General features: G+C 40.6%; 1 protein-coding gene across 7 annotated transcripts in view; it reads left to right on the top strand.

The window, feature by feature from the left end:
• Positions 1-26401, top strand: part of TFDP3 (transcription factor Dp family member 3) — a 41331-nt gene that overhangs the window by 1809 nt on the left and 13121 nt on the right. For 4 of the 7 annotated variants that reach the window (XM_015277904.4, XM_015277902.4, XM_015277905.4 and 1 more), the window contains exons 3-4: positions 12601-12667; positions 25589-25695. In XM_015277904.4, coding sequence (XP_015133390.1) covers positions 12601-12667; positions 25589-25695 — 174 coding nt within the window. Of the gene's footprint in view, positions 1-386; positions 582-11726; positions 12370-12600; positions 12668-25588; positions 25696-26401 lie in introns of those variants that run through there. The other 3 variants (XM_046906675.1, XM_004938530.5, XM_046906640.1) reach the window with 2 other exon arrangements.

The following is a 26401-nucleotide window of genomic DNA, read 5'->3' as shown; positions in this document are numbered from 1 at the left end:
TATCCATCCCAGTATTCTTTTAAAATCCATCTAAACAGGTTCTGCCTTTCAGATCTATTTCATTGTTCATAGCTAACGTCATTGGACTTCCACAGTTCTTTACTAAGAATGAGAGAATAGAGCGCTCTGTATTCAAACCTGAACGTATCTCCACTTAAAAAAAAAAAAAAAAGACAACAAAATAGCAAACAAGCTGCAAAGTGATATGATTCAAGTTCTAAACAGCAGGTTACGTTATTAATCTTGTAGGGAATTGTAGCAGTTCAGAAGCACATGAAAAGTATGTTGGTGTGCAGAAACGCAACCAGAAGTACGTAGCCACTGCAGGCTTGCCTGTGAGAGATAAGGGTGTTCAAGTGTGCTGCAGATAGCAGAGTTCAGGGAATGGAGGGCTGTACGAGCGGGGAAGAAATGGAAGAGGAGAGGTGGGAGAGGAGGTGAAATAGCGGCAGTTGAGAGCAATTCGGACACTGGGATCCGTTTGTTTAACACTGCCATTTGGGAGGAGATGGGCTGTGTGAAGGACTGGCACCTGGAAGTACAGATCGGTGTCATAGGAAGTGTGTGGGAGCATAATGAGGGTAAGGCATCTAAAAAGAACCTAATTTTTGAGAGATCTGTCTTGCTGTAGGGGGTGAGTAGTTAAGAAATGGAAGGAGATACTACAGGTGGGAACCCATAGGTGTCTTCGGTGTCTTCTAAGAGCAGATCAAGAAGTAACAAACTGAATTTGGAGAAGCGGTAACCCGGCTCAGGTTGTAGGTGACATGTTAAGTATACGTGAACACTGGGACAGGGTATGGAGAGGGAGTATGAAGTCATAACTGAAGGACTGCCCAACCTGTTCTCAGAAACCTTTGCATATGTCGAATCCTGTTTCAGGGAAGAAAGATGAACCACTTGGCCTTTTTGCAGACTATGGCGTGCCCACCCCTGTGCGTCGCCTAAAACGTGTGATGAGTCCTGGGAGAACTTAAATTTCCAACTGAAACCTATTAGGTTTGGTTTGATGGTAGAAAATAGAGAAGCTAATCGATACAACGATGTTTTTTTTTGACTTTCCAAAGGGAAGAGTGATTCTCACTTTCTTAATTCAGAAGCTCAGTTCTTTCCCTAGTCAAACAGCAGGGTTAGTCGTGGGAGGGAGAGCAGCACTACGTCCCTGGGCGCTGGGTCTGGGAAGACCTGCGCTCCATGTAAGTGTCAACATTCTGACGTGAAAATGCTGCTGCCATTAATGGCCTGCGGTTCTGCTGTGTCACCTATCAAGCGCTCTAACGGACTGCAAGATGTGGTGAAGAAGATGGCACAGTTGGTGAATGCCCCCACCCCTTCCTTCCCTTTTCTTCAGCAGGGCTGAAGTGGCACAAGTGTGGTGAGGGCAGTTTGTCCCTCTCTCCCCATGAGTCTGGAGGCGGCATTCCCATGGCCAAGCGTGTGCCAGCATGCTGCAGCTGGGGAACGTGGGCTCTGGGTGCGTGCTGCTGGGTCCTGTGCTGGTGGCTGATGGAGCAGGCGGCCCTGCAGAAGGTGTGGAGCCAGGGCTGCACTAGATAATGCTCCTGCTTAACCCCTCCTACTTGCTGAAGGAAAGTACTTCTTTTCCTTACGTTGCTCACTTCCAGCTTTTCAGCTGATGCCTCTTCTGTATAAAAACTGCTGTTTGAAAATGCCTGTTTGGAAAGTTAGAATACCTGCAGAGGTGTGCAGACTAAGACCTTGTAGGGGAATTGAAGAAATGGGGAGCGTGATGGAGAGTACTGGCAAGCCCAAGAAAATACTTTTAAAAAGGACTAAGTAATTACAAAAGTACCGATCAGGTAAGCTGGCAAGATAATGCTTGCAAGATATTTGACCAAAGTCTAAATTCTGTTAAATATTACATTAAAATATATCCCTCTAATGCTCGTAAGAGTGTACAGTAAAGAGAAAATAAGCAGCAAAGCATTGGTTTTTGGCAGAATGCTTTCAGGTCCTTTCCTGCAGTTAGTGAGCTATGGGGGGAGGAAAAAACAGATACATTCTTACATAGCACCTTAATTAAAAGCCTGTAGGTTGAGTTTAAAAGCATAATCACAACTAATATTGTAGCTGGGTTAAATTGAGAGATAACAAAGTAAAAAGAGGTAGCAGCTTGTGAAGGTTGAAGTATCTGTGGGCATTCCAAATTGTATTTTTCGGAATGGTTATATAAAGGTTAGGAGATCTAGAATGCTATAAATGTAGAAGGAAAAAGAAAGGAGAAACTCATTTTCCAGTGTGCTCTGGTTGTAGTAATGTGCATAGCCATTTCTGGCTTGAGGCATGTGAGCATTGTGTGCAGCTGAAGTCAGTTCTAATAGAACCAGGCAGGCCGTGGAATATCACGTTCAGTTCAGAAGAGCTGAGTTGCTAAAAGGACTTCACTTTTTCATAATTTAAAGGAACATCAGAGGAAAAAAGATGGGTGGGTGAGGGAATGCCAGTTGCAGTGTCTTCAGAATGCGTGCACCATGGAAGCAGGAGCAGCCTGCTGCATCTCAGAGGCAGAATGACAAACTGTGCTCAGTTGAGGGCAGTAGAGTTAGTAATGTACAGTCTGATGTGTATGTTTGCACCATGGGTGTCTTCTTTGAGAGCAGTGCACGCAATGCTTGGGAAATTTCTTGGTCTGAAACAAAAGTAGCATCTCCATGCAACTCCAGCTTAGCCACATCCCCTTTCTGGTTAATAACTGTCATTCTCTGAGACTTTACTGAGTCTACCTACCATAAACTCTTCAGCTGCTTTTACAGATGTACCTTGCAGGCAGGACCTGGAGGAGCAAAGGTCCTCGGCTGACTTGTGCTGCTCATGGGATTTGTGGTTAGGTGGAGGTAGAGTTTCCTGAGTGAAGTACTGACCTTTCTTGTCACCCATGGCATGCTTAAAACAAGGCAGCACACGGTGTCAATATAAGGAGACAGAAAGTAAATTTAGTACCTTAATTTGTCTTCCAGTTCCCAGTGTAAGTGAAGACTGCTTGCTGGCCTTATTTATATTCACTTGTGTATTTGAATTATCTGATAAGTAAGGTGATAAATACTTCTTAGTATCAGTAGGTCAGTATTCTCTCCATTGCTCAGTAGTTTCTATCCGGTAGCAGAAAATCCAAGTTAAGGTGTGACTCAGGTTCTACTTTCAGATACTTCTGTTGCAGATGAACTGTTGAGCACTTCAAGCAGCCATTAAGAGAAGCATGTGGTTCTCTTCTTTAAGACCCATGGCTAAGGAGAAGAAGCAGGACTCACTTCTAGGCACTGGGGCTATTAGAGAGGATAGCCCTGTGCGTGGTATTACAGCAAGTTGGGAGCTAGACAAAAGGAACGAGTAGAATTTCTGATCTTGAAAATTGCCTGTAGAATCATTAGGGTTGGAAAACACTCCTCAGATCATCCAGTCCAACCCATCAGCCCACCCCCACCATGCCCACTGACCACGTCCCTCAGTGCCACATCCACACGGCTCCTGAACACCTCCAGAGATGGTGACTGCACCACCTTCCTGGGCAGCTGTGCCACTGCCTCACCACTCCTTCTGAGAAGATATTTTCCCTGATATCCAACCTGAATCTCCTCTGGCACAACTTAAGGCCATAGACTGAAATAGATGAGTTACATAAATTAAATGCTCACTGTACGTACAGTTGCTTGTGATTGTTCAAGTTGTTCATGGTTATTGCATAGACTGTTTCCACTCTTAGAAGAAAAAAATGGATAAGAACGTGCAGTTGAAAACTAATGTGGTGTTTTGCATACTTTTTAAACTGGCACACCACTGTTAGCTCTCAGAACTTCTCATGGCCTGAAATACCTTTCTGGAGAGCTGTTCATCTGGGAGGCTCATATGTTTTACGGTTTCATGAGTCGCACACAATGGCATTGGTTTGAGGATGACTGCTTCTAAGATTATATATGCACTTAATTTTATGGTTTATGCTACTGCTATCTTTTTTTTGAGTTACTTTGAGTGATTTTTATCTTGTTTTCTAGTATGCTTAAAACATATTGTCTGTCCTCAGTATCTCATGGTGCTTTCATGAATGTCACTGAATACCAAACACAGCCCATGTATCTAACTTTGCAAAGGAAGCCCTGTGTGTCTGTGTAAATCCTGAAGACGCTATGGTAGGAGTTCTTCTGGCACAAAGTTCAGCACCTGGTCTAACACCACCAGACTCCTAGAGACACAGGGTTTAAGATCCATGGCTTATTTTAATTGAATATTGAGAAGACATTTGGGTATGTAGTTTCATCCAATGAATTTATCTCACAGTACTACTTAAATATCCTTGGAGAAAGATATGTACAAAAAAAGCAACAAAAGAGTAGAAACCAGCAAACTAATTGCTTACAACAGTGTCACTTAATAGGTCAATAGGTGTGCTTATCTGGGGGAAGGAAGTAGATCTCTGCTTTTGTACAGGTAATTTTGCTGGAACATCCCAAAGTTGAACTTTTAAATTGCTTTTATATGGTGCTTGTACATCAAACTTGAGCGAGTCTTCATGGCAAGAGAAGGTCACATTCAGAATAGACTTATTAAAAAAAAGATCCTATTGGAAATAGGAAGAAGATTTTTACGTGAAGTACTGTGAGCATCTAGGAAGTATTGAAGAGCCTACAAAACATTTAGCAGGTTTCTTCTTAGAGTATCAGCGTGCATTTCTCTTACGTTTATATTATATTATGCCCTGGGAGTTTCAAGGAGACAGCCTATAGAAATTGAATTGTCGGTGGATTTCAAGAGATTTGCTCACCTTATTTGATATCATTTTAACTCAGTGGCTGCTCAGTAGCTTGGTTTATTTCTGTCTGCCTTCAGTCAGTTGTAACGTGTTCAGAAGTTGGTAAACTGAAGATGAAATAGTATTATGAAATCAGGTCTTATGAAAGCGCATCTCGGTCAAGGTTTTCAAGTGCTGATAGAATGTTTTTAAATATGCCTTTTAGAAGAATGCAGAAGGAAAAAGAGCTTTAAGATCTTTGCATTGCAAATACGTAATAAACTGTATTTCTTCTCTTCCATGTTAGTTGTTATTTATTAAACAGAGAATGGCAACTCAGAAGTTACCGTCACCTCGGTGATTTGTTTTCTCTTGAGCTTTCCTTCTTTATTAATGTTATGTGTAGTTAATGGTAGTGGCTGCATATGTTTATGTGTAGCATTACTAAGTAAATACAGTGTGTGCTGACAACTTAACACGCTCAACAAAAATGCCAGGTTTCAGAAGTTAAGTTACACTAGGGATTACTTATTTCAGTCTTCTTGTTTGCTTGCTTGGATATCACTTAGCAGAGATTCATTGTGCCTAATTGAAAGTGGGATGAAAAAATGAGCCAACGTTTGCTAAACATTCTCAGTGTCAAAGTGGTTCTCGGAGGATGAAGAACTTGATGTTAAGTGTGGCCAGTTGTCCATATGCCCAGGAATGCTGCTGGCTGTCTTATGTTGCGTTACATTACATCTGCTAAGCCCCATGATATCATGGTTCTGCAGACTTATGACGAAATAATGTTGCAGGCTGCTGTAGCCTTTTAATACACCAGTAAGCAACTTGGTAAGGCAGATGAATCTTAACGTAACCTGTTGAATTCTGCTGTGTTCCAATACTGTTGAACAAATTTCTCTAAAGATTTGGTTTGATTGGAAGAAGAAAAGTCTAGTAAAGTCAAATCTACAATGGCGCTGGGAGCTAACTGTGGGAACAGCAACTGCTGTTACCTCTCTGCGTGGGAGTGTTGAGGTCTGGAGGACACAAAAAGACTGAGTAACTGGGTCTGTTCAGCCTGGGGAAGAGAAGACTGAAGGGGGATCTGATTAATGTTTATAAATATCTCAAGGGGGGTGAGAGGCAAATGGCTGAGGCCAGGCTCTTCTCAGTGGCATGTAGTGATAGGACAAGGAGCAATGGCCAAAAACTTGAATATAGGAAGTTCCATACAAACATGCGGGAGAACTTTACAATGAGGGTGAGACAGCACTGGAGCAAGTTGCCCAGAGAGGTGGAGTTTCCTTCTACAGAGATACTCAAGACGTGTCTGGATGCCTACCTGTGTGACCTGCTGTAGGGTATCTGCTTTAGCAAGGGGGCTTGGACTCAATGATCTCTTGAGGTCCCTTCCAACCCCTGCACTTCTGTGAACTCAGCATTTCCTTTCCTCATTAGTTTGTAGTAGAGATGGTGAACCGGTGCTTTGCTCATATTCACCCTACGAATCTCATATTCAGCATTGCTTCCTACAGCTTTGCAGTTAGTTTTGGGGGCACCAACTTTAATCTTGGCAAAGATTGTGTCGCTTGGGCCATTTGGTCACTGTGAGAAACAATCCAGTATAATCATTTCAACTCTGCTTGTATTTTTGATCTGTGTGACTTCTTAGGCTGGGTCAGTGTTGGACTTGTCTTCAAAATAAGTTCTTCACGTCTGGTATTCAGCAAAGATTCCATGTTATTCTGTTTAGAAAAACAGCTGGCAAAGTTAATGGCCTTGAAATATTCCACAATGGAGAGAAAACCTTAAATGCAATTCCACGTATGTCAGTGTCCCGTGTATGTGCAATACCAGTGGAGCATATGTTCAGAGCAAAGACTGACCATGCTTGACTGAGCTACTAACTAACCTGTGATTATTTATTTTTTTTAATCTTCACAGGCTTCTCTATGATTTAGATCTTTTGGTGTCTTAGTGTTTTGTTTGTACCTTGCTTAGGTTAAGGGGCTAATAGTTCAGTTTACTCTTTGGGAAGCTTTTTTCTTTGGTATAGGTCGTTGCCCAGTGGTTATTGAGCACATTAATCTTGATGGTGCTGTGAACTGAGGATGTGGCGAATCTGCTTTAGACGAAGGTTACTGGGACACAGTAAGGTAACACATGTGAGAATTGTGTAGGATCAGTGTCCTGCTGCCTGACTTTAGGAGATCTTTTGCCTCACTTGATACAGTAAGGCATAGTTGTCAATTCATTTGCAAAATGGAATTCAAATATTTTAAACTTAAGAACCTTCTTTCCTTTCCTGCAGACCTCCGCTGTATTCCTTAATTACCTTTTAATTTCTGTGAGCAATGAATTGGCTATCTTTATGGGACAGCCTCCTGTATTTGTATGATGATTCATTTCCAGGGCATGTTTATTCTGGTCCCTGAATGAGGTGAGAGTCCAATGGGGAAAAATAGAGTATGGTCATTTTGTTACAAATGACATCTGTGTGTCGCTAGAGGTGAAAGTAAAACTAAGCAGCATTACTTCTGATTGTAAGCTTTTCTCCATTTTGTAGCTGTGCTCGTATTCCATTGTGTTTGTTTGTTGCCTCCTGATGATAAAATAAACCCCAGACCCCTACATTGGGATTAAGGAGGCACAATAAAATTGCACAGCATAGTGCCTTTATGCTTATTGCTTACTTTTCAAGTGTGAAGTCCTGGAGATTGGTATCCTGTACTGATGAAAGTAAGTAGTTTGCTCCAGATGTGTGGGTTTTTGCCAGTTGACTTTGCAAATGTCTGTTGACTTTGCAAATGCCTGTAGACTGTAGAAGCATCCTCCTGATGCCTTTGACAAGCTCCGGGAGGAGGTTTGCTCTAGTGGGAATACTTTTCCTTTCTCATATCTCCACTCCCTAGTTGTGTCTTGACTACTTCTCAGTGTGAGTCACAGTTTATATACTCTGTAGTGGTGGCTTAATTTAGCATCAAATGTGTTCACTATCCCTGTTCCTGTGTTTGCACAGGATCCAGTCTCCTTGGTCTTTTAAAACTTCTAGGTTCCCATCAATTCTGTTTCCTGTACTTCCTAAGAGACTCCCAGTTACACTAACCTCTACTCCTCATCTGTCATCTTACATTTGATTTTTTTAGTTCTTTTTCATTCTTTCCTAGTCAGTGCCAATGTTTGCTTGTTTCTCCGTCTGTCCCATTCTGACTCCCATTCTTTAAGCAATGTTGTGTATTTTGACCTACTTCTCTTGTTTGGTTGTCAAACCCAGTTCTGTGCCTCATTTTAGTGGAAAGTGAAAACTTTCTGACAAATACCTTTTGGCAAATGCCTCTGTTTCCACTTATCTCCCCCCCCCCCCCCGCCTTTTTTTTTTCTTTCCCTCTTCTTTCAGCTCTTTCTCATGGAGCATACTTAAAATTGGGCTCATTACATAGAAGTGAGATAGAAAAGGTATTTATATGGCACAAAGGCAGCTTTCTTTTCTCTGTATTTGCTTATCTCATTGTAGCAGAAAGACCTTCCTCTCAGGTTAAGCTTGATAGACATCGGACATGTACCTGTCTAGTTATTCTGCAGTCCAAATTCAGCAAGAAACTCTAATGTTTAAAGCTTCTAATGAATAATTTTATGCCAATTTTTAGTAAGAGAGAAAATTGCAAGTCTGGAAGGCTGTGGAAATGGTACTTTCATTGTAAGTGTGTTGAATTTCTACTGTGTAATTTAAGAGATCACAAATGCTAGCTAGTATCAGAAGACGTGGTATCTCAGTCTGCAGTATGGGATTATTTCTTTTTAATAAGTGAAATTCTCTGCATTCTTAGCAAATGTCATTTCAGATTTAGTTTAGTCCAAGAAAAAATACTATTTCACAATTTACTGTCTTTCAGATGGAGACCACTTACAGTTTTTCAGCTTTCACTTGGAAACAAAGCAAAAATAGACTTCCCAGTCCTTTTGACTGCTGCTGATCTTATAGCAGACTAACTACAATTGAACCTTTATCATGTTTAGCCCATCAGTCGTTTTCTTATCCTTAGAAGTTCTGAACAGTGTGATGAGGTGGATCCTAGGTGGTGGTTGAGTTCTCTACTCAAGCATAGCTTCCACAATAAAAATGAGCAGATTTACTGATTTGTCCATTGGTCTTTAACCTTCTACTTGTGTTTAGTAGAAAGGAGATCGTTTTTGCTGGGAACAGTTGCTGGAGTTAGATGATGTATTGAGTGTCAAAAGCAATTTGTTTTTTCTTTTTACATCTCTGTTGATTTTGTTGAAATGTGAGAAGCATGAAGGGTGTTATACCCGTTACCTGTTTCCAACACAAAAAGTTCCTTTGCATAGCCTTGCAGAAGTTTACGTACCTAACACTCCACTTTGAAGATGGAAGCAACTCTAAATTGTGAAGTTGCATGCAGTTAATAAAGCCTTCAGGATCAGGTATTTAGATCGTGACATTGCTCCAGGCAGCACTGACGTTATCATCAAAGGAAGTTATGCATCCTGAAGCTGAGAATCATGAGAAGAAAACATTTTTTTTTTATTCTGTTATCAGATGGGAAAAAAAAAAAATCAAAATACCTTGATACAAGTAGCTTGATAAGGCCTGAAAACTAAATCTGTTTTCACATCAGAAAAGGTTGATATGCTTCTTGGTAGACGGTTACTTTTCTGTTGAGGAAAACAAAAACAAAGTACTTCTTGCATTCACTGTGGATCTGTGGCTGGGATATAGCTACTGGGAGCTACATTTCCCTCTGAGTTCAACTTTAATTCTTTCTTTTGGGCGCTGTGCTGGGTAGATTATGGAGGGGTAATCCCGGACTCTTCCAAAATAACTGCCCTGTAAAATAGTGGGAGTTTCCTTCAAGTATGCACTGAGAGATTTTTGTCTAGTAGTTCTATTGTGGAACAAAGACGATGGATTTTTCTATGGGATGAAAGTTTTGCTTTTCAGTTCTGTGTCACTAAAAGCTAGTGACTTTGAGGGGACTCAAAAATACTGACACTCTTGATAACCTCATAGTCAAATACTGTATCTAGAAGTGTGAAGTGCATGTACTGAGCCTGGAGAAGGAGAATTTTCACTAGAAATGAAATCAACTTTGATTATGAACCATAGCAGCTGGAGGTGCTGTTTGCTATTGAATTTGGTAATGTTCTTCCCTGGAAGATTTCATAGCATCACAGAATCACCAAGGTTGGAAAAGACCCACGGGATCACCCGGTCCAACCATCCACCCATCACCAATGGTTCTCACTAAACCATGTCCCTCAACACAACGTCCAAACGTTCCTTGAACACCTCCAGGGTCGGTGACTCCACCACCTCTCTGGGCAGCCCATTCCAGTGCCTGACCACCCTTTCAGAGAAGTAGTATTTCCTAACGTCCAGCCTTGGAGCCTTTCCTAGGCATATGCTTTCAGGTTGAATATTTACCAGCCATGTCACTGCCAGAACTAAACCTTGGGCAAGACACTGGTGCGCAGGGTGGTGGAACTGTAACTGCTGTTGTCTTCGTCAGTTTGCTGGCTCCTCAGAGTTCTTGTTGTTTGGTGACTGTCATTCTCTGAGTTTTCCAAAACTGTATTCTACTGCTGACTGAAATGCAGTGTTTTTCCTGAACGTTTTCCAGTTTGTCATTGGCTTGCTGCTTTCAGTCACACAGAAACATGATCCGGGGTATGTGGCACTAAGCTGACCCTTTGGAACACTGGACTGTGTTCCTAGAGTTGACCACTGGTTTTGGTAGTTTATCGTGATGTATCTCACTTATGTAGATGTATTGGTTATGTAATGTATTGGTTGATAGCATACTTAAAGATAAAATGAAGTAATAGAAATGGTTATATTGGGGATTGTTCCAATTAAAATAAAGATGCGGGAGGGCAAAGAATAACTGATTACCGAATTACCTAATTTGCTAATTATTAAAATAGTATTCAGTAGTGACTTGCCTTTTTTACTTGAATTCCTGAGTAAGCTCGCACTGTAAATATTTGTATTTGGCTTATCACTATAACCGATATGCAAACTTGATGCAAGCTTTCTTTTGCATATTAAAAATCTTTCCATTCCCATTGGTATATTTCTCATTCTCATGAAGGGAAAACCATTGGGTGTCCTAGGAGCACAAGCCTCTTTTCATTGTTGAATAGAAACTGAAGGATTGCATCTAGAAGAATTGAGACAGTGAGACTGTGCTTCCTGTGTGTGGTTTAACACTCCTGTTGTGTAACTGAGGTAGGGTTAGGAGTGTCATGTAATACCTCCAAATTTGTTTTTATATCCAATTCACTTTGATTGTGTTGAGTTCTGGTGTTCTGGAAGTTTATATTGCCATTAAGCCTGTTTTATAACATCTTTGTACATGTTAGCGATTTCACGTTAGTGAATAGCATCTTTCTTTGGAAGGGTCAGATGTAGTTTGTTGGCCTGCAGGGTTGTGCATGTCTGGTGCCTGGGAGTAGGGCAGGAGAAGTGTCATTTGTTGAAGCTGACCTTTGAATCCCTGATGTGGGCAAGGTGGAGATCAGGCATTGTTTGTGTCATGCTAAGTTGTTGCAGTCTCATTAAATCAGGCTACTGCATTATTTTTTTCTTGGGGGGGGGTGAAATTATGAGAAGGAAGGAGAAATACTAGAGGCTCTTTGTTTTACCCATTGCTTCCATTATCTCCTCACTTAGGTCTCCTCTGTGCCACTGGGTCCTCATCTCTGCAATGCTATTACAGAATTCTGCTCTTAATGCTTCCCTTAGCAGATTTTCTCTCCTGCTCACCTCCCAGCCTGTCCTTGGTGCTCTGTCATCTACTTCACCCCTCTTCCGTTTCAGTGAGGAGAGAAAATTTTCAACAGTTTCCTGCCTTGTGAAGTTCCTTCTGGCTTATGAATTGATTGCTGTCGTACACCTGGATAGCAGCAGCACCACAGCATCCTCTAGTGGTCTGTTTGGTTTGCTGAACTTACTAATTACCAGCAGGGCTCTTCAGGTAGCCTTTTGAGGGGAAAGTTCTGCTGCTGACTGACAGCAGAGCACTTAATTGTCTCTTAAACACCTGCAGTAGCCCTCAAGTACTGACAGTGCACAAAATACAGTTTAGGGACATTTCAGCTTCTGTAACACCACTTGCTGTACTGTGGTGAGTACAAATGTTGAATTTCTTACTGCTCTTTCTAAATGGAATCAGACTGTGTGTCCTGCATTCGTTATTCCTTCAGGACTGCTTTGTCTGGAGATGACAAGGAATTACTGCATCATGCATTTTCTATCCAGAATTAATAGTATATGTTTTTAATAACTTCTACTGAGCTTTCTCAAAGGATGCTGATTCCTTGATACACTTGGATGAAATCCTTCACTTAACAGCTCTGCTTTCTTATCCTTAAAAAAAAAAAAAGAAGAAGAAGAACAAACAGTATTTGTTTGTAATGCCATTTTTCTGCTTAGCCTGGCATAAGGCACTTCTTACCACCTCTGTTGGCTTTGCCATGTTATCAGCTTCAGAGGCGGGTTGATAGTTGCTATACAACAAAATAGATAGTCACAGATGTTAGTGGTTCAAATTAGCAAGGTGTTCAGCTATCCATTAAGACATTGCATGTACCTTGGTAAACTTAGAACACAAAATAGCAAGGTATGTGTGAACTGATTTTCTGCTTGCTTTTAGGAACGTGTTATTTATAAAAATCAGCTGATTTGAAAGTTTGGCTAACATAATGCCATGAGCAGCGTGGTTACATAAGCGGCAGATCAGTGAGGAAATGTGAGTGGTGGCAACAGAGTCTTCTGGTGTGATTTCTTCCCTCTTTAACGATAAAAGGCTGTCAGTGTTTGTCAATTTAATAAAAGTTACTTTCTTTAATAGGCTGGACTAATTGAAGCCAATGGAGAGCTTAAGGTGTTTATAGACCAAAACCTAAGTCCTGGAAAAGGTAAGAACACAATTTTTAGTAAGACTGTTTCTTGATTGTTGATTGTTATGCTTGTTACTGGCTTTAATCTACTTTCTTAGCTTTAGTAGAGCTTTTCTTAAGGTACGTGTTATGTGCTCAGCAAACAAGCTGTAGATCTTGCTGTAGCTTATACGTGTCTCTAAACTAAGAGCAGTTTCAGTTGTGGTTTTACTGCCATCCTGTACATGATCTTTGCATTAGAATAGCTGTGTTGTCAGCATGCAGGCTATGATGGCCTTACACATCTTTTGGGGCAGTATGTTCTAACAGCTGGGAAAAATATAGGAGTGCAGTCGTTTGAGAGGAGTTCTGACAGTTTATATGATACTGCATTCACACTAATGCAGTTCTGCCTGAATTAATAATTTGAACAGAACCGTTCTGGTCTCACTTGTAGTAGCTGTGCTTGTATGACAGTGTAATGTAATCAAGCTGTTTTATAAAACAGGCTATAAACTTCAGTAGGCTCGAAAAAGTAAGAATATCTAAACATTAGAAGAGTTATGCTCTGCCTGTTACATTTAACATAACTGGGGGAAGAAAACAGAATACATTGAGTTCCAGTTGCCTGCAGTTCTAGACAGCTATGTCATATAATCTTTTGTAAATGGATTATGCTATATATGAAAATCAGATTTTTCTTCTTTTCTCTGAATTCTTACAGAGTAAGAATGCTTCAATAGTGAGATTTCCAGTTAAGTGTATTCTTGCCAGTTTATGCATTTTGCTGGTGGCAATGTTATTTTCCAGTTTAGTACTTTTCTCCAATGTGTTTACCTATTCTTTATAAAGAGCAATGATGTATCTTAAGCTTCTAGGTTGATGGGCTGGCCAGCAATTGTTTTCTGGATTAGTCATCAGATGGATACTTTGTCCTCTGAATTTTCTGTACAGTCAGTCTTCTAACCATTCTTTATTGCATTCATCAGCCTTCCTCAACACAAGTGACCTAAATTGTACATACAATTCCAAGTTGGATAAAAACATGGATACTTCCATGTTTTTATGGAGGTATCAATATTTCTCAATGCAACGTTGTGTTTGTGGTTCACAGTCATTTCACAGTAGATTTTGGTGGAATGGCTGTTTTCCTTTGTTGCGTCCAAACGCTGATAGTCTGGTTTGTTTGTGTGCAACAGATGGAGTGCTTTGGTAGGTTGTACTAAGTAGGGCAAAATTGATTTGGACTGACTCACCCGCTGCTTCTTATCTATGTTCTCATAAAGCTTCATGTTGACAAGTCCATTGGCTTTATGCATCGATGGATTACCCTCACACTCAGATTAACCTGTAGTCCAGTTCAAGGAATCTCAAGTCTAGTCTTCTGTATCCTGTTTCATAGAATCATAGAATATCCTGAGTTGGAAGGGATCCCATAAGGATCGTCAAGTCCAACTCCTGTCTCCACACAGCACCACCCAAGAATCATACCATGTGACTGAGTGTCTAGAGGTTTCTTGAACTCTGCCAGATCAGTGCTGTGAGCAATGGCCTGGGGAATGTGTTCCAGTGGCCAGTCACCCTCAGGTTGAGAATCTTTCCCTAACCCCCAACCTGACAGTCCCCTGAAGCAGCTCCACACCATTCCTTCAAGTTTCAGCAAACTTTTAAGCATTTATTTTTACAACTTGAAAAACTTCTGATTTCTACGAGCGCTGATTTAATTAACAAGTTTTGTTTTTAAGGCAACATCTGACTTCATTTGTTTTAAGAAAATAGTCCAAATAAGTAAAAATGTTAATCTTACGACATCTGTTTTGCACGATGCCTGTAATTTTTGAGTACCATTCTGGAAAATGCTCCAAAGCTGATGTTCTTTGTGCTTTAAAAACATCTTTAGCATGCAGTAAGAGGTATTGATCTTTATATGTGGTAAAAGGTTGTCTATTCAGAAATTGGTTCTAAATTCACTTCCGTTTGCCCATGCGCTTGTGTATTGCTATTAAGGAAATGTAACACCTCATTAGCTCTAAAAAAAAAAAAAAAAGCAGCACTTTGTGGAGTATCTTTGGTATTCAGGATGCTACCAGTCCCTGGATGAAAAGATACAGTTAATGCAGGTTTTCGGTATGTCTGGTTCCTGGGAGGTTCTCATGAAAAGATCCAAGTTCTCCTGGGAGTCTTGTCTTTAGGGAGACGAGGCATGAGATTTATATCTTAGAGCAGCTTTCATGCTAAGTGCCAGATCTGTTGAACTTGTAGTCTGATAGGGTTTATGTGGCACAAATCCACAGACACCAGTCTGCAGTGTTTGATTTGGCACAAGCGCCACCGTGAAAGGTTGTGATACATGTGCTTGGTAGCCAGGAAGATGGTTTTCTATTAAAGCCTTGCTCCCAAGAGAAGCAGCAATTTAATGGGAAGAGGACATGATGTAAATGTTTGTTTCAGGAAATCCTGACAATGCTAAGCACTTCAAAAATGCAACTTTGCTAGTATCTCTGATGGTGAGTTAACACACAGAGGGAAAGGTAGTGGTTATCCAGCCATCCTTCCATTGATAAGCTTATAAAGCTAGATGATCTTATAGCTGATGCTTGCCCTGTGCTGTTGTATTTACTGTCAGCTTGTGACAGCGTGGAGAAATGCTAAATCCCCTTGAAATCAGACATAAGTTTCTCTGCCTCATCAAAATTGAGGGGAAAAAAAAAAAAGCAATTGGCTAAAGACTCAGATACTTATTATTCTGCATTCAGGGAGTGGGTTTTGCATAAATTGTTTCTAAATTTATCTCCTAAATTAATAAACAATCAATGTTTCTAAAACAATGTTTTTAAAAATGGAAAATGTCAAGTGAAGTGAAGCTCTAAGGGCACCCATATTGTGATTTATAGCTATATCACCCTTTTTTTTGCTGATAATCAGAAGGGAGATATTCCTTTATCCAAGACAGAATAAGAGAACAGTTTAATTGTGGAGTCAGGTTCTGAAGTGTCTTGATCATAATTGCTTGCTTAGAGAATCATAGAGTCATTAAGGCTGGAAAAGACCTCTCAGATCACCCAGTACAACCAGCAGCCCACCCCCCCCATGCCCACTGACCACATCCCTCAGTGCCACATCCACACGGTTCTGGAACACCTCCAGGGACGGTGATTCCACCACCTCCCTGGGCAGCTGTGCCACTGCAACACTGCTCTTTCTCAGAAGAAATGTTTCCTAATATCCAACCTGATCCAGCCTCCTCTGGTTCAATTTGAGGCCATCACCTCCTAGGTTATGAGGCAAGGATAATATGATTTGAATACTTTCCTTGTTGTTTTGTTTCCATTCCATTTTAATCCATGGGATTAAAAATTAAAAAATACATAGTTATCTACTGGGTTTGTTTGAAATATCGACTTGACTCACTGCTTAAACTGAAAATTGCTCAAATTCACTCTGTACATGGGCTTCAACTGATTATTAGGGTTAGAATTCATTTTGAGAGTTAGAAATTACATCTGCGTTGAAGGAATTGAAAGAATTTTTAATAGGAGCTGAACCAATAAAACTTCATCACATGTCTGTCTTGTAAAATCTATTTGGCAGTTAACTTTGTAAGTCTGTAAATGCTGCTGTTCAGTGAGATTGTATTCTGAAGAAAACTGCATTCTAGTCCCTGTTGTTAGGGTCAAATTAGAGTCAGTGTTAAATAAGACAGTTCTAATCCTACCCCTTGCTTGTCAGGATATGTGGTGAAAGAAAACATCTGGTTCAGGTGAGTGGAAGTGAAAAGAGAACCAATGGCATTGAGTGCTCTATTGAAGAGTTAAAGCTCTTCAGTTACTTTTAAAATTAATGAAAAAATAAAATTTGCATCATCTGTCATGCCAGTAGGTGGCATTATTGGTATGTAACCAGCAAGTGCTTGCAAAGGTGTCTTTAACTCCTTTCTTTTCCTACGCTTTAGAATAAGGTTTCATGCTGCATGGGCATAAGGAACTTGTGTTTGGTTTTCATTTCAAATTTAGTAATTTAAAAACTTGAAGTCAAGTATATAAATTTTTAAGGTGTACGTAAGCTCTTACTTTTCAACACTGTTTAACTGAAACATCTTGTTCTTGTTAAATGACAACAAGCTATTTTTCAGCATCATGTAACTGTTAATTGTATACAGAGAGATCAAACTCTCTCTGATTTTTGACAGTGTTTGGAATTGTGCCTCTGGAACAGAAATAGACATCTGTTTCAGAGCCTGGGATGCACTCTTCAGCAAACGTGTCTTACTATTGATTATGGAATGCTGGGCATTACAGGCAGTTCCAAACAATCATTATCATCTAAAGTCAAGTTGGGAAATAAAACTGTATCTGCCAGTAGGATTGATGTTGAAAAAAATCTAACGGAACTCCAAGAAATCTAAGAGTAGATCATACCATTTATTTGAACAGACCTGGAAAGGCTGGTTGGCAGTATGAGGGGTAAACTATTAGTTATATCTAAGAATGGCAAGAATTAGCTAATAGCATAAATTGATTTCAGAAGTTTACTAAGCACTTAGTAATATTGTAGAATTACTATAGAGAAGATTGATGTCTTTGTAAAAGATTTCAAAATTGCTGTTTGGGCACGTTGTCTTAGGCAGTGTGATTTGCTCAATATGAAAAGTCACTCCTGGTACGCAACTAGAGACAGTCATCTACGTGCACTGTCAGAACTCACAGTAGGTTGAAACCTTCAGAAGTAGGTTCAGAACTAATGGCATTGCATCTGTGGTGGCAAGGGAGAAGTTCCAGACTGCTGCTTCTAAGGAAGCCTGAGGAGCTCCCAGGATTTGCTTGTCACCTGTCTTCGTTACCTGATCTTCTAAGAACACCCTTTGTGCTTATTCTGTATGTTTATGTATAACCTGTAATAACCTAAAGCTAGTCAAGTCGATGCTTTTGTGGTAAGAAATGGTTTTCTTAAGTGATGCGGACTGGAGAAATGGTTCTCTATGTGCCACTTCCATGTTTTCACCCTAGCTGTGTTTTCAATAATGGTCTCATGTTTATGAAAGCAGCACTTCAGACTTGGTGATTTGGGGTAGCTTTTGTAAAACAAAATGCCCAGAAAAGACTGTAAATAGTCCTTGTGAGAACTGCCTGACATTTGATTTCCGCTTTCTCACTACCTGGCACTGAGGTTGAAAGAGATTGTCAAGCACTATGTATGTGGTATTGTATTGAGACAGCTTTATGGGTTTGAGACTCGAGTACACTTTCCTGCTGCCATGATGATACTTCGAGGAGGAGACAGAAGGAGGAAGTCTGCCCTATAATTTATGCAGAAAACTTAGGTTGCTGATAAGCTATCTTGTCGTTCCAGGATGTTTTTTTAGATTTGTTTTTTTTTGTTGCTGCCTGTGCGGTAATACTATGTAAACAAGCAGAGGGCTTTCCTCAGGTTACCCGATGGTGTTCTTACTGCCTTATGTCACAGTTGTCTGTAACTGAAATTAGTGGGAGGACCCACTAACCATCTACTGAGCAGTCAGCTATATGACTATAGTGGCCAAATACAAGTTTTGCTGAGTAGGATAGCGTCAAGTGAGAACTAGTTGAATGTGATATGAAGACAAAGTAGAGCCTGTGACAGTGACGTTAGTGTCAAGTCTTTCAGAACAGTATAGCCGTATCATAGAATCATAGAATGGCCTGGGTTGAAAAGGACCACAATGATCATCGAGTTTCAACCCCCCTGCTATGTGCAGGGTCGCCAACCAGCAGACCAGGCTGCCCAGAGCCACATCCAGCCTGGCCTTGAATGCCGCCAGGGATGGGGCATCCACAACCTCCTTGGGCAACCTGTTCCAGTGCGTCACCACCCTCTATGTGGAAAAACTTCTTCCTAATATCCAATCTGCAATAAGTCTCATGACTTGAAGAGGCCCTGAGAAAAAATCTGCAATCTGGTAACCCAGAGCTTTGTAAATGGGAAAAGAATCTTTGCAAAAGAATGAGAATGGAATTAAGCTACTTTACATTCGTATAAGAGACCCTGGTTGCTTTCTGTTTCCAAACTAAATGATTTTTCTGGCAATTTTCTACAGAGACCAACTTGGGGGTGGTGGTATGACATGCTGGAGAGAAAAGAGCAGGTTGTGCGGTTAATGGCTGGTTTGCTTTTTAAGGTTATTGTTTGTTTGTTTATTTTAAGCTGTAAGTTTGATGACCAGCTTCAAAGCACAAATTATCTTTGTGTTTGCTTTGCAAAATGGTGGTATTAAGGAGTTTTGGTGGTGATTTGGTAGAATTCCCTCTTTCTCCTCCTATCTCTTCTCACCAAGGAAAATCCACCAACAGAAAAAAGATGCTAAAACTGGTGCTACAACATTTTCTGGATAATTCTTGTAGTTTTCATGTAATCTTGCATGAAAAATTTGCATCTGAAGAAGTACTCATACTGTGCCTTCTTCGAAGTTTATTTGTAATTCCAAAAATATTGAGTGTTATACTCTGAATGGCACTTGGCCTTCTTGGAAGTGATAATCATTATCATCAGTGTAGTTTCTTGGATCCATCTGGTTCATGGAAAGTCTCATTGGTCTTTTTTCATCTCTTCAACTCATACTCTCTTTGCTCTAGTTTTATCAGGTTCCTGATACTAATGCTGGCTTTAAAAAACAAAAAAAAAAGACCAAAAAACTTGTGTGACTTGTAATGAGATTGACTTAGTAATGCTGCTGTCTTCCAAGCTGTATAGCTGTCCTTAGCTAGATTCAACTGCTCTGCTAAAAACCATTGATTTCAGAGCTTACAGAATCTAACCAAAAGTTTATGGAGTTCTTAAGAGTAGTTTAAGCAGTTGTACTGCAAAATGTCATCTGAGAGGTTAATTTTCTTTAGACCTTTCTTAAAATAACCCTTTGCTCAACTCCTAGCCTTCAGTCATGGAGAGTGTTTACTTACAAACTGGTCTGCTGAAGAGTTTGCAACTGTGGAAGGAAATGGTAGGAATTACTTTGACCACAGAAGAACCATTCTTCTTCTCACTCTGTATATTTTTTCTTGGGATGTGATAATTGAGAAAGTGCTGTCAAAATTACCTTCTTAAAAAATCATACATGTTACTGCTCCTGTGCTAGAAGACAGACTTAGAAGTCTTAATGTGTTAAAGACTGCATAATCAGAAAACTGACCAGTTTTTTCAGTTGATATCTGTTGTTGGTAGAATTCTTGGGTTTGTTTTTATAAGCCAGAAAAGATCCCATTCAAGAGTTGTCCCCTAAATGAAACCAGTAATTAAAACAGGCAATTAAACACATTTCCTTTGTGAGGAAAGCACTTACCTAGAAATGTTTGTAGACAGGTGAATAAAATGTTTTGTTAAAAGTGTGCTGCTGCTTTTGCTGTTCAAGTTTTATGTGATAGTACTCCTTGATCCCGTCTGTATCATTGTCTTATGTGTAGAAGCATTCTGTAACTATACAGTACTGAAGTTCTACCTCCATTTGGGCTTAATGATTGCTTCTAAGTTGCTTTGAGTTTTCTTCCATACTTACAGTGTTTGAGAGCCTGAGAGTTTAAGGAGTGCAGTTGTGTCTTTCAATATAACTTCTTTTATGCTTTAGCTGGCTTTTTACTGTGGTTTTTGAAGCCTTTGTCTCCCTAGGAATAAAATAAGAATGGGGACCTAGCTGTACGAATAATACGTTTTGAAAAGTAAGAAGAGCTGATGCCAGGCAAACTGTTTGCTAACATGCTGTTCTGGATTTTACATGCTGCTATGGATGCTGTCTCTTGGCCATAAAACACAAGATTATTTGAATTGCGCTAATTGATATAACAGTAATTAACAAATGATTAGTAAAATTCCTTTGAGAAACTGAGCTGTCAGTCACCTTCAAAGCTAAGTTAATAAAAATATTTCTGCTTTATGTGCTTAAACAACTTTCTTTCCCCACTCCTCCCACAAATCAGAGTACTATGAGCCTTTGGAAAAAAGTGCAGTTGGATTTTTAGAAAAGTGCACATCAGGTAAATTAGAAAGTAGTGGGATACACTAAGCAGACACAAGCTGAAAACGTGCTTTATTAAAAAATGCTTTTTTAAATATAAAAAATTGAGCAATTATGCTTTAATGTTAAATGTGTTACCGTTTATGGGTTGACTTTGACTTTGCTTAGAACTGAAGCATGTGTTACTGTTCTTCCAGTTGTTTGTATGTCCTTGCCAATCAGTTTGTACATACAGGCATGTGTACTGTGCAGTTCCTGGGTTGGGCCAAGCTGGTTCCATAGCACAGTGCCACAAAAACGTTAATGTGCTTAAAAACCTTAAAGAAGCATAGCGTATATTCTTCCCTTCGTGCTGATGTTGTAGTTGCAAGATAACTGTTTGTATTCATAGAATTTTATGAATGATAGAAGGAGGCTGGAGGCCATCTAATCTAGCCTAATGATCAAAGCAGGGGCAACTTCAAAGAATGGGGCCTTGAGAAACTGAAATTTTTATATAACTCCAGGGAACTTCCTAGGCAACCTGTTCCTGTGCTTGCCATTTTCATTGTGAATATTTTTTTCCCTGGTATCTAGTTGTAATTTTCTGTGCGGCTTCTGGGGACAGCTGCTTCTCTTTTGCTGTGCATCTCTGTAACTACCCATTTGATGTTCAAAGGTGACAATTAGATCGCTACAAACACACATCTTCTCCTGCCTTAATCATCTCCAGGCTGAATGCATCAAGCTCCCTCAGCTTCTCCTTGCACATCATGCACTTCAGTACTCTAAACACGTTAGCACTTTGACCAGAAAATATTTGCCTGTGAATTCTAAAAGTACTTAGTGAAGATACTTCTGTTTTGTTCACCCAGTATAATTATAACATATAAAAGCAATTAGTAAACACACAAATAAATGTGATAATGAGCAGGAACTAATGCTTTTCCACGAGGAGGGGAAAAGGGAAGTTCATAGAATCATAGAACAGCCTGGGTTGAAAAGGACCACAATGATTATCGAGTTCCAACCCTCCTGCTATGTGCAGGGTCACCAACCAGCAGACCAGGCTGCCCAGAGCCACATCCAGCCTGGCCTGGAATGCCTCCAGGGATGGGGCATCCACAGCCTCCTTGGGCAACCTGTTCCAGTGCTCCACCACCCTCTGTGTGAAAAACTTTCTCCTAATATCCAACCTAAACCTCCCCTGTCTCAGTTTAAAACCATTCCCCCTTGTCCTATCACTATCCACCCTCGTAAACAGCCGCTCCCCTTCCTGTTTATATTCTCCCTTCAAGTATTGGGAGGCCACAGTGAGCTCTCCCCGGAGCCTTCTCTTCTCCGGACTAAACAAGCCTAGTTCCCTCAACCTTTCTTCACAGGAGAGGAAATCTTCACAGCCCTCTGATAGTCTTAGTGGCCCTCCTCTGAACCTGTTCCAAGAGCTCCACGTCCTTCCTGTACTGGGTGCCCCAGGCCTGCACGCAGTACTCTTGATGGGGCCTCACAAGAGCTGAGTAGAGGGGCACAATCACCTCCCTCTGTTGGGAAGTTATGTCTTCGTTCAAAGTCGTGCTTTGAAAGAATCAACAAGCACGTGGATAAGGGTTATCTAATCAGTGTGATGCCCTTGGATTTGTTGAAAGCAGTGGTCAAAAAAAAAAAAAAAGTTATCAAGGGCTTTAATCAGCCTGTTAAAGAACCTAAGGTGTCAGAGAATGGGACAGCCCTTCCATTCAGGTTAATAATTGATGAAAACCAAACCAGATATAATGAGGACCCCAAGTGAGCTATTACCACTCAGAAAAGTTATTAAAGTCATCGTAAGTTACATTATGGAAACACGAAATTAGTGTCTGTTGGGGAACAAGCAAATTGAATTTTAAGAATTATTTAGCAATCAACAGAGAATAAAACAATGTGCTGCAGAGTTATACAGTAACATATGGCATCCCTTCATGAGTAATGTGTCCCTGTCCCCTGCAAAAACTAGTCTCAAGCAGCAGGAGAGCTCGAAGGTGTACGTGCAGCAAGAATTGTCAGAGGTAAGGAGAGGGCTCTGTACAATTAGAGATCAGATGACAAGGAGTCTTAACTTGAGGAAGAAGTTACAACTCTTATACTGGAAGTGGAACCTCCAGTTAGCTTTCTTGTTTTTCAAGCAATGAGAAGGTTTAAAAAAAGGCATGTTGGCGGGAAGCTGAGCAGAAGATACGCAGGCACTTGTAGTTGGAATAGCTTATATCATTTTCAAGCATTCTGCAAGGAGGAAGGCAAAAAAAAAATGGCAGGGATAGTGGTGGCTGTACTCAAAGGAACACTGAAGGAACAGGAAGGCGTAGCAGACTGTTACAAGCTAGATAGCTGCTGACTCTATGAAAGAGCATTTGAAAGTTAGTTAACATGTGAGAGTGACAGGCTACAGAATGGGTGTCCAACCTTTTGGCTTGTCTGGGCTGCACTGAGTGAAGAATTGTCTGGGGCTGCATCTATGAAAGTTGTTCTGAAAGTAATGCCTCCTAATTATTTGCATGGAAATTTCCAGTGGTACAGAGAGCACAGTAAGACTCTTTTTCAACACAGTCGCTGCTGTTACTTATAGATTTTCACTTGCAATGAACAAGAGCCTGCATGCCATGCTTGCAGCAGTCTCCACTAGCAGAGGAGACCTGGTCTCTCCACTGCTGAAACACACTGCTGAGCACCTCTCTGTGCTCACATCCACTGTTTAGTCTCTGTCACGATGGTCAGCAACAGTTGATGATTGCCAGTGCATGCCATTTTTTCCACATGGAGGAATTCAGTGACACACCTTTGCTTCATCCACCACTGTGTCAGACTGCCCCTCTGCTGCCATCCGTCACACAGCAACAACATGTAACAGGATATTGGTCAAAGGTTCAGCCCCTACTGCCATACCATCATCTGTCTCTGACATTGTGGGCCAACATCATAACATACGAAGCATTACTTTTGGAGCAGCCCTCATAAAATACATAACATAGTTGATGTATACAAGTAACAAAACTTAATATTATTTTAAATTAAAACATACAAAAGAGAGCAACAAAAGCATAACTGTGGTGGGATACATGACCCTGTTTTTGTGACACTGATGCATCAGTCAGGTTTGATGGCAGAGGCTGCAGTTCTCAGTGAGCTCTCCAGGTGTTCATCAGAGATTGTTGATGAAATTTTACCCCTGTGCTTCATCCTAGAGAATAGTTGTTCACAGATGTGCATACTGCCAAAAGCGATGGCATGAATGAGGTGTGACTGTGAAGTGAGGAATACTTCTCTCTGCCAAGAGAGAGCTTATAAAAGTCCAGTAGACAAACACGATCAGATTATGGATTGCAATTCTGTATGTTCCATTTGAAAATTCACACCTGTGAATTTAGTTGATTTTGACTCAGTTGATTTACATCAACTGAAAATGGAGTTGCAAATAAAAAATCGATATTTTTGGCAATCTTGCAATCTGTTCTCAAATTCATTTATCAGAGCAAAAAGCATGGCTGTGTATTTTCCTCCATTCACAGGACTGTGTTCAGCCAGTATATCAAAATCCATACTTTGCCATCATTTGAGCTGGCACCACACTGCATCCTGTGCCCTGGTTTCAGCCCAGGTGGAGTTAATAGCGCACCAATATTCAGTTGGTGCTGGGTGATGGTTGTGCTGGGCCAGCTGCCCTAGGCCAGGGGCAGCTCCACGGGGCAGAGCCAGCACTGTGATGGTTCGGGGCAGAGGATGGCTGCAGTGCAAGCTGTGCCGGGCCACATGCAGCCTGTGGGCTGTGGGTTGGACATGCCTGGACTACAGCATCCTGAGCAGTTCCGTGCGACTGATAGATTCTGGTGCAAAGCTGTCAGTTTGTCATGGTGTAGTAATGGCAGCTAGGAAGTACAAGCCTTTGGGAAAGCGGGGCCTTCAGATTTTAGTTCTCTCCAACTTTCTGTTGACTACCTGCATTCATTAGAGAGATGGAGAGTATCGTGGACTGATTAGGGACTTTCTCGATACAACTGTGGCAGAAATATTTAATTACTGTCTTTGCATTAGATAATGGGAAAAAGAAAGGGAGAGAAAAGGAAACCGTGCCATGCCCTTCTAACTCCATTGGCCCCTTTAAAAGAGATTTGAGGGAAAGAACTGTCAAACCTCTCACCTTGTTTGCCCTGTGATTCTTTCCTGGTATCTTGTGGTATTGTGCATTTTTTTGGTTGTTGCTTCTTGGTTGGATATTTTGGGGAGGGCTGGGGGGAATGGAGACAGGGATATGACTCTGTCTTGGAAAATCAAAGTTCTAAGGATACCCAATGTTGTATTTTTGTCTTACGAAGTTAAAACTTAACCATCAGTGGTGACTGTGGATAGCTCATGAACAGGAAAATAACAGCTTTCCCTGCAGGGTTGGTCTGCTTTGTTTGCATGTGTTTTGCTCAAATCCTGGCTTCTGGTAGACTTCTGTTCTTCAATTCTCTTCAGCTGGAAGGGATCACCTAGGAGAAAGAGGAAGGTTGGAATTACTGTATTGGAAAGTCCATGCTAACCGAATGTAATCTCTTGTAGACCAGCATGCCTCAGAAGGGTATGACAGATGCTGGGAAATTGGGCACGGTTTTTGAGTGGTTAGGGAGAAGACTTCGGTAGCCACTAATGAAAAGAGGGTTGAAGAGGAGGGAAAATATGCCTTCTATCATATATATACCTGTTAGCTGTACTAAAGTGCTTTGAGAGAATAAGTGGACTATAAGGAGTTGAATTGTGCTCATACTAGATCACTGAGCTGATTATACAGAAGGAAGGTGAGAAAAATATACTAGGAATCTTAATTCCTTTTTGCTTCAAGAGCATGAATGCTGCATATATGTTGGCTCTCTGTGAAGCTCAGTAGTAGTTTCTGTTAGTGGGCTTTAGTAATACTTATGAAACTGCAATTGCTAAAATAATACAATGTGGCTGACATGAAGATTTCTACTTCTATTTGTTTTTAGGAGTTGTTTCTCTATTGGCTGTTCATCCCTCTACAGTAAATACACTCGGAAAACAGCTCCTGCCAAAAACATTTGGACGGTCTAATGTCAACATTGCACAACAAGTGGTAAGGAGATGTGTTGGGTTTTTTTTTTACTTACATGCTGTAAATCTGAGTTGTTGATTGATATTCAGTATCACTTGTCATGTGCAGATTGTCTAAATGTTTCTAGTTTTAATAGACTCACTAAATTAGAACAAATGTGCTTTTGCAGTAGGAAATGAGGAGATGACAGTCAAATCAACAGGCAGGTACCTGAATATTCAGATTGCTTTCTTTTTTGTTAGTGTTGCCAGTTTCTAATCAGTGGCTCTTTCACATGTTGGTTTGAAATCTGTCGTAGAGACATGTAAATGAATTATTCTAGCATGTTTTTACTGAGTTTGAAGACAAGTGGAACAAAATTGAAAGCAATTCTGAAGTATTCTTTTGCTTTAACTTTTACTGTTTTGTGTGAGGTGTGTGAAATGAGGAATGAGGGAATCTAATAATGCAGTTGATAATACACAGGTTATAAGAAGCCACTTCTGTAGTGATCCAAATTAAAATGTGGTGATCTGAAAAGAATTGGTCTCAATTCATCTTGTGGAAAGCAACTGTAATGTGTAAACACCTGAAAATTAATTTGTCTTACATGTGAGTTTCTTCTTGATGCAAAAACAGCTTACCATCTCCTCTTCCCAACACTTAAGCTCTAAGGAGCAAGGCTGCCTAAATCAATAAACTGTACCATTTCAGCTGTACAGCTGTTGTGGAAAATCTAGTCCCTCTT

Source organism: Gallus gallus, chromosome 1 (assembly GCF_016699485.2).
Source record: "Gallus gallus isolate bGalGal1 chromosome 1, bGalGal1.mat.broiler.GRCg7b, whole genome shotgun sequence".
NCBI classification, from domain to species: domain Eukaryota; kingdom Metazoa; phylum Chordata; class Aves; order Galliformes; family Phasianidae; genus Gallus; species Gallus gallus.
This window is presented reverse-complemented; position numbering and strand designations above follow the sequence as displayed.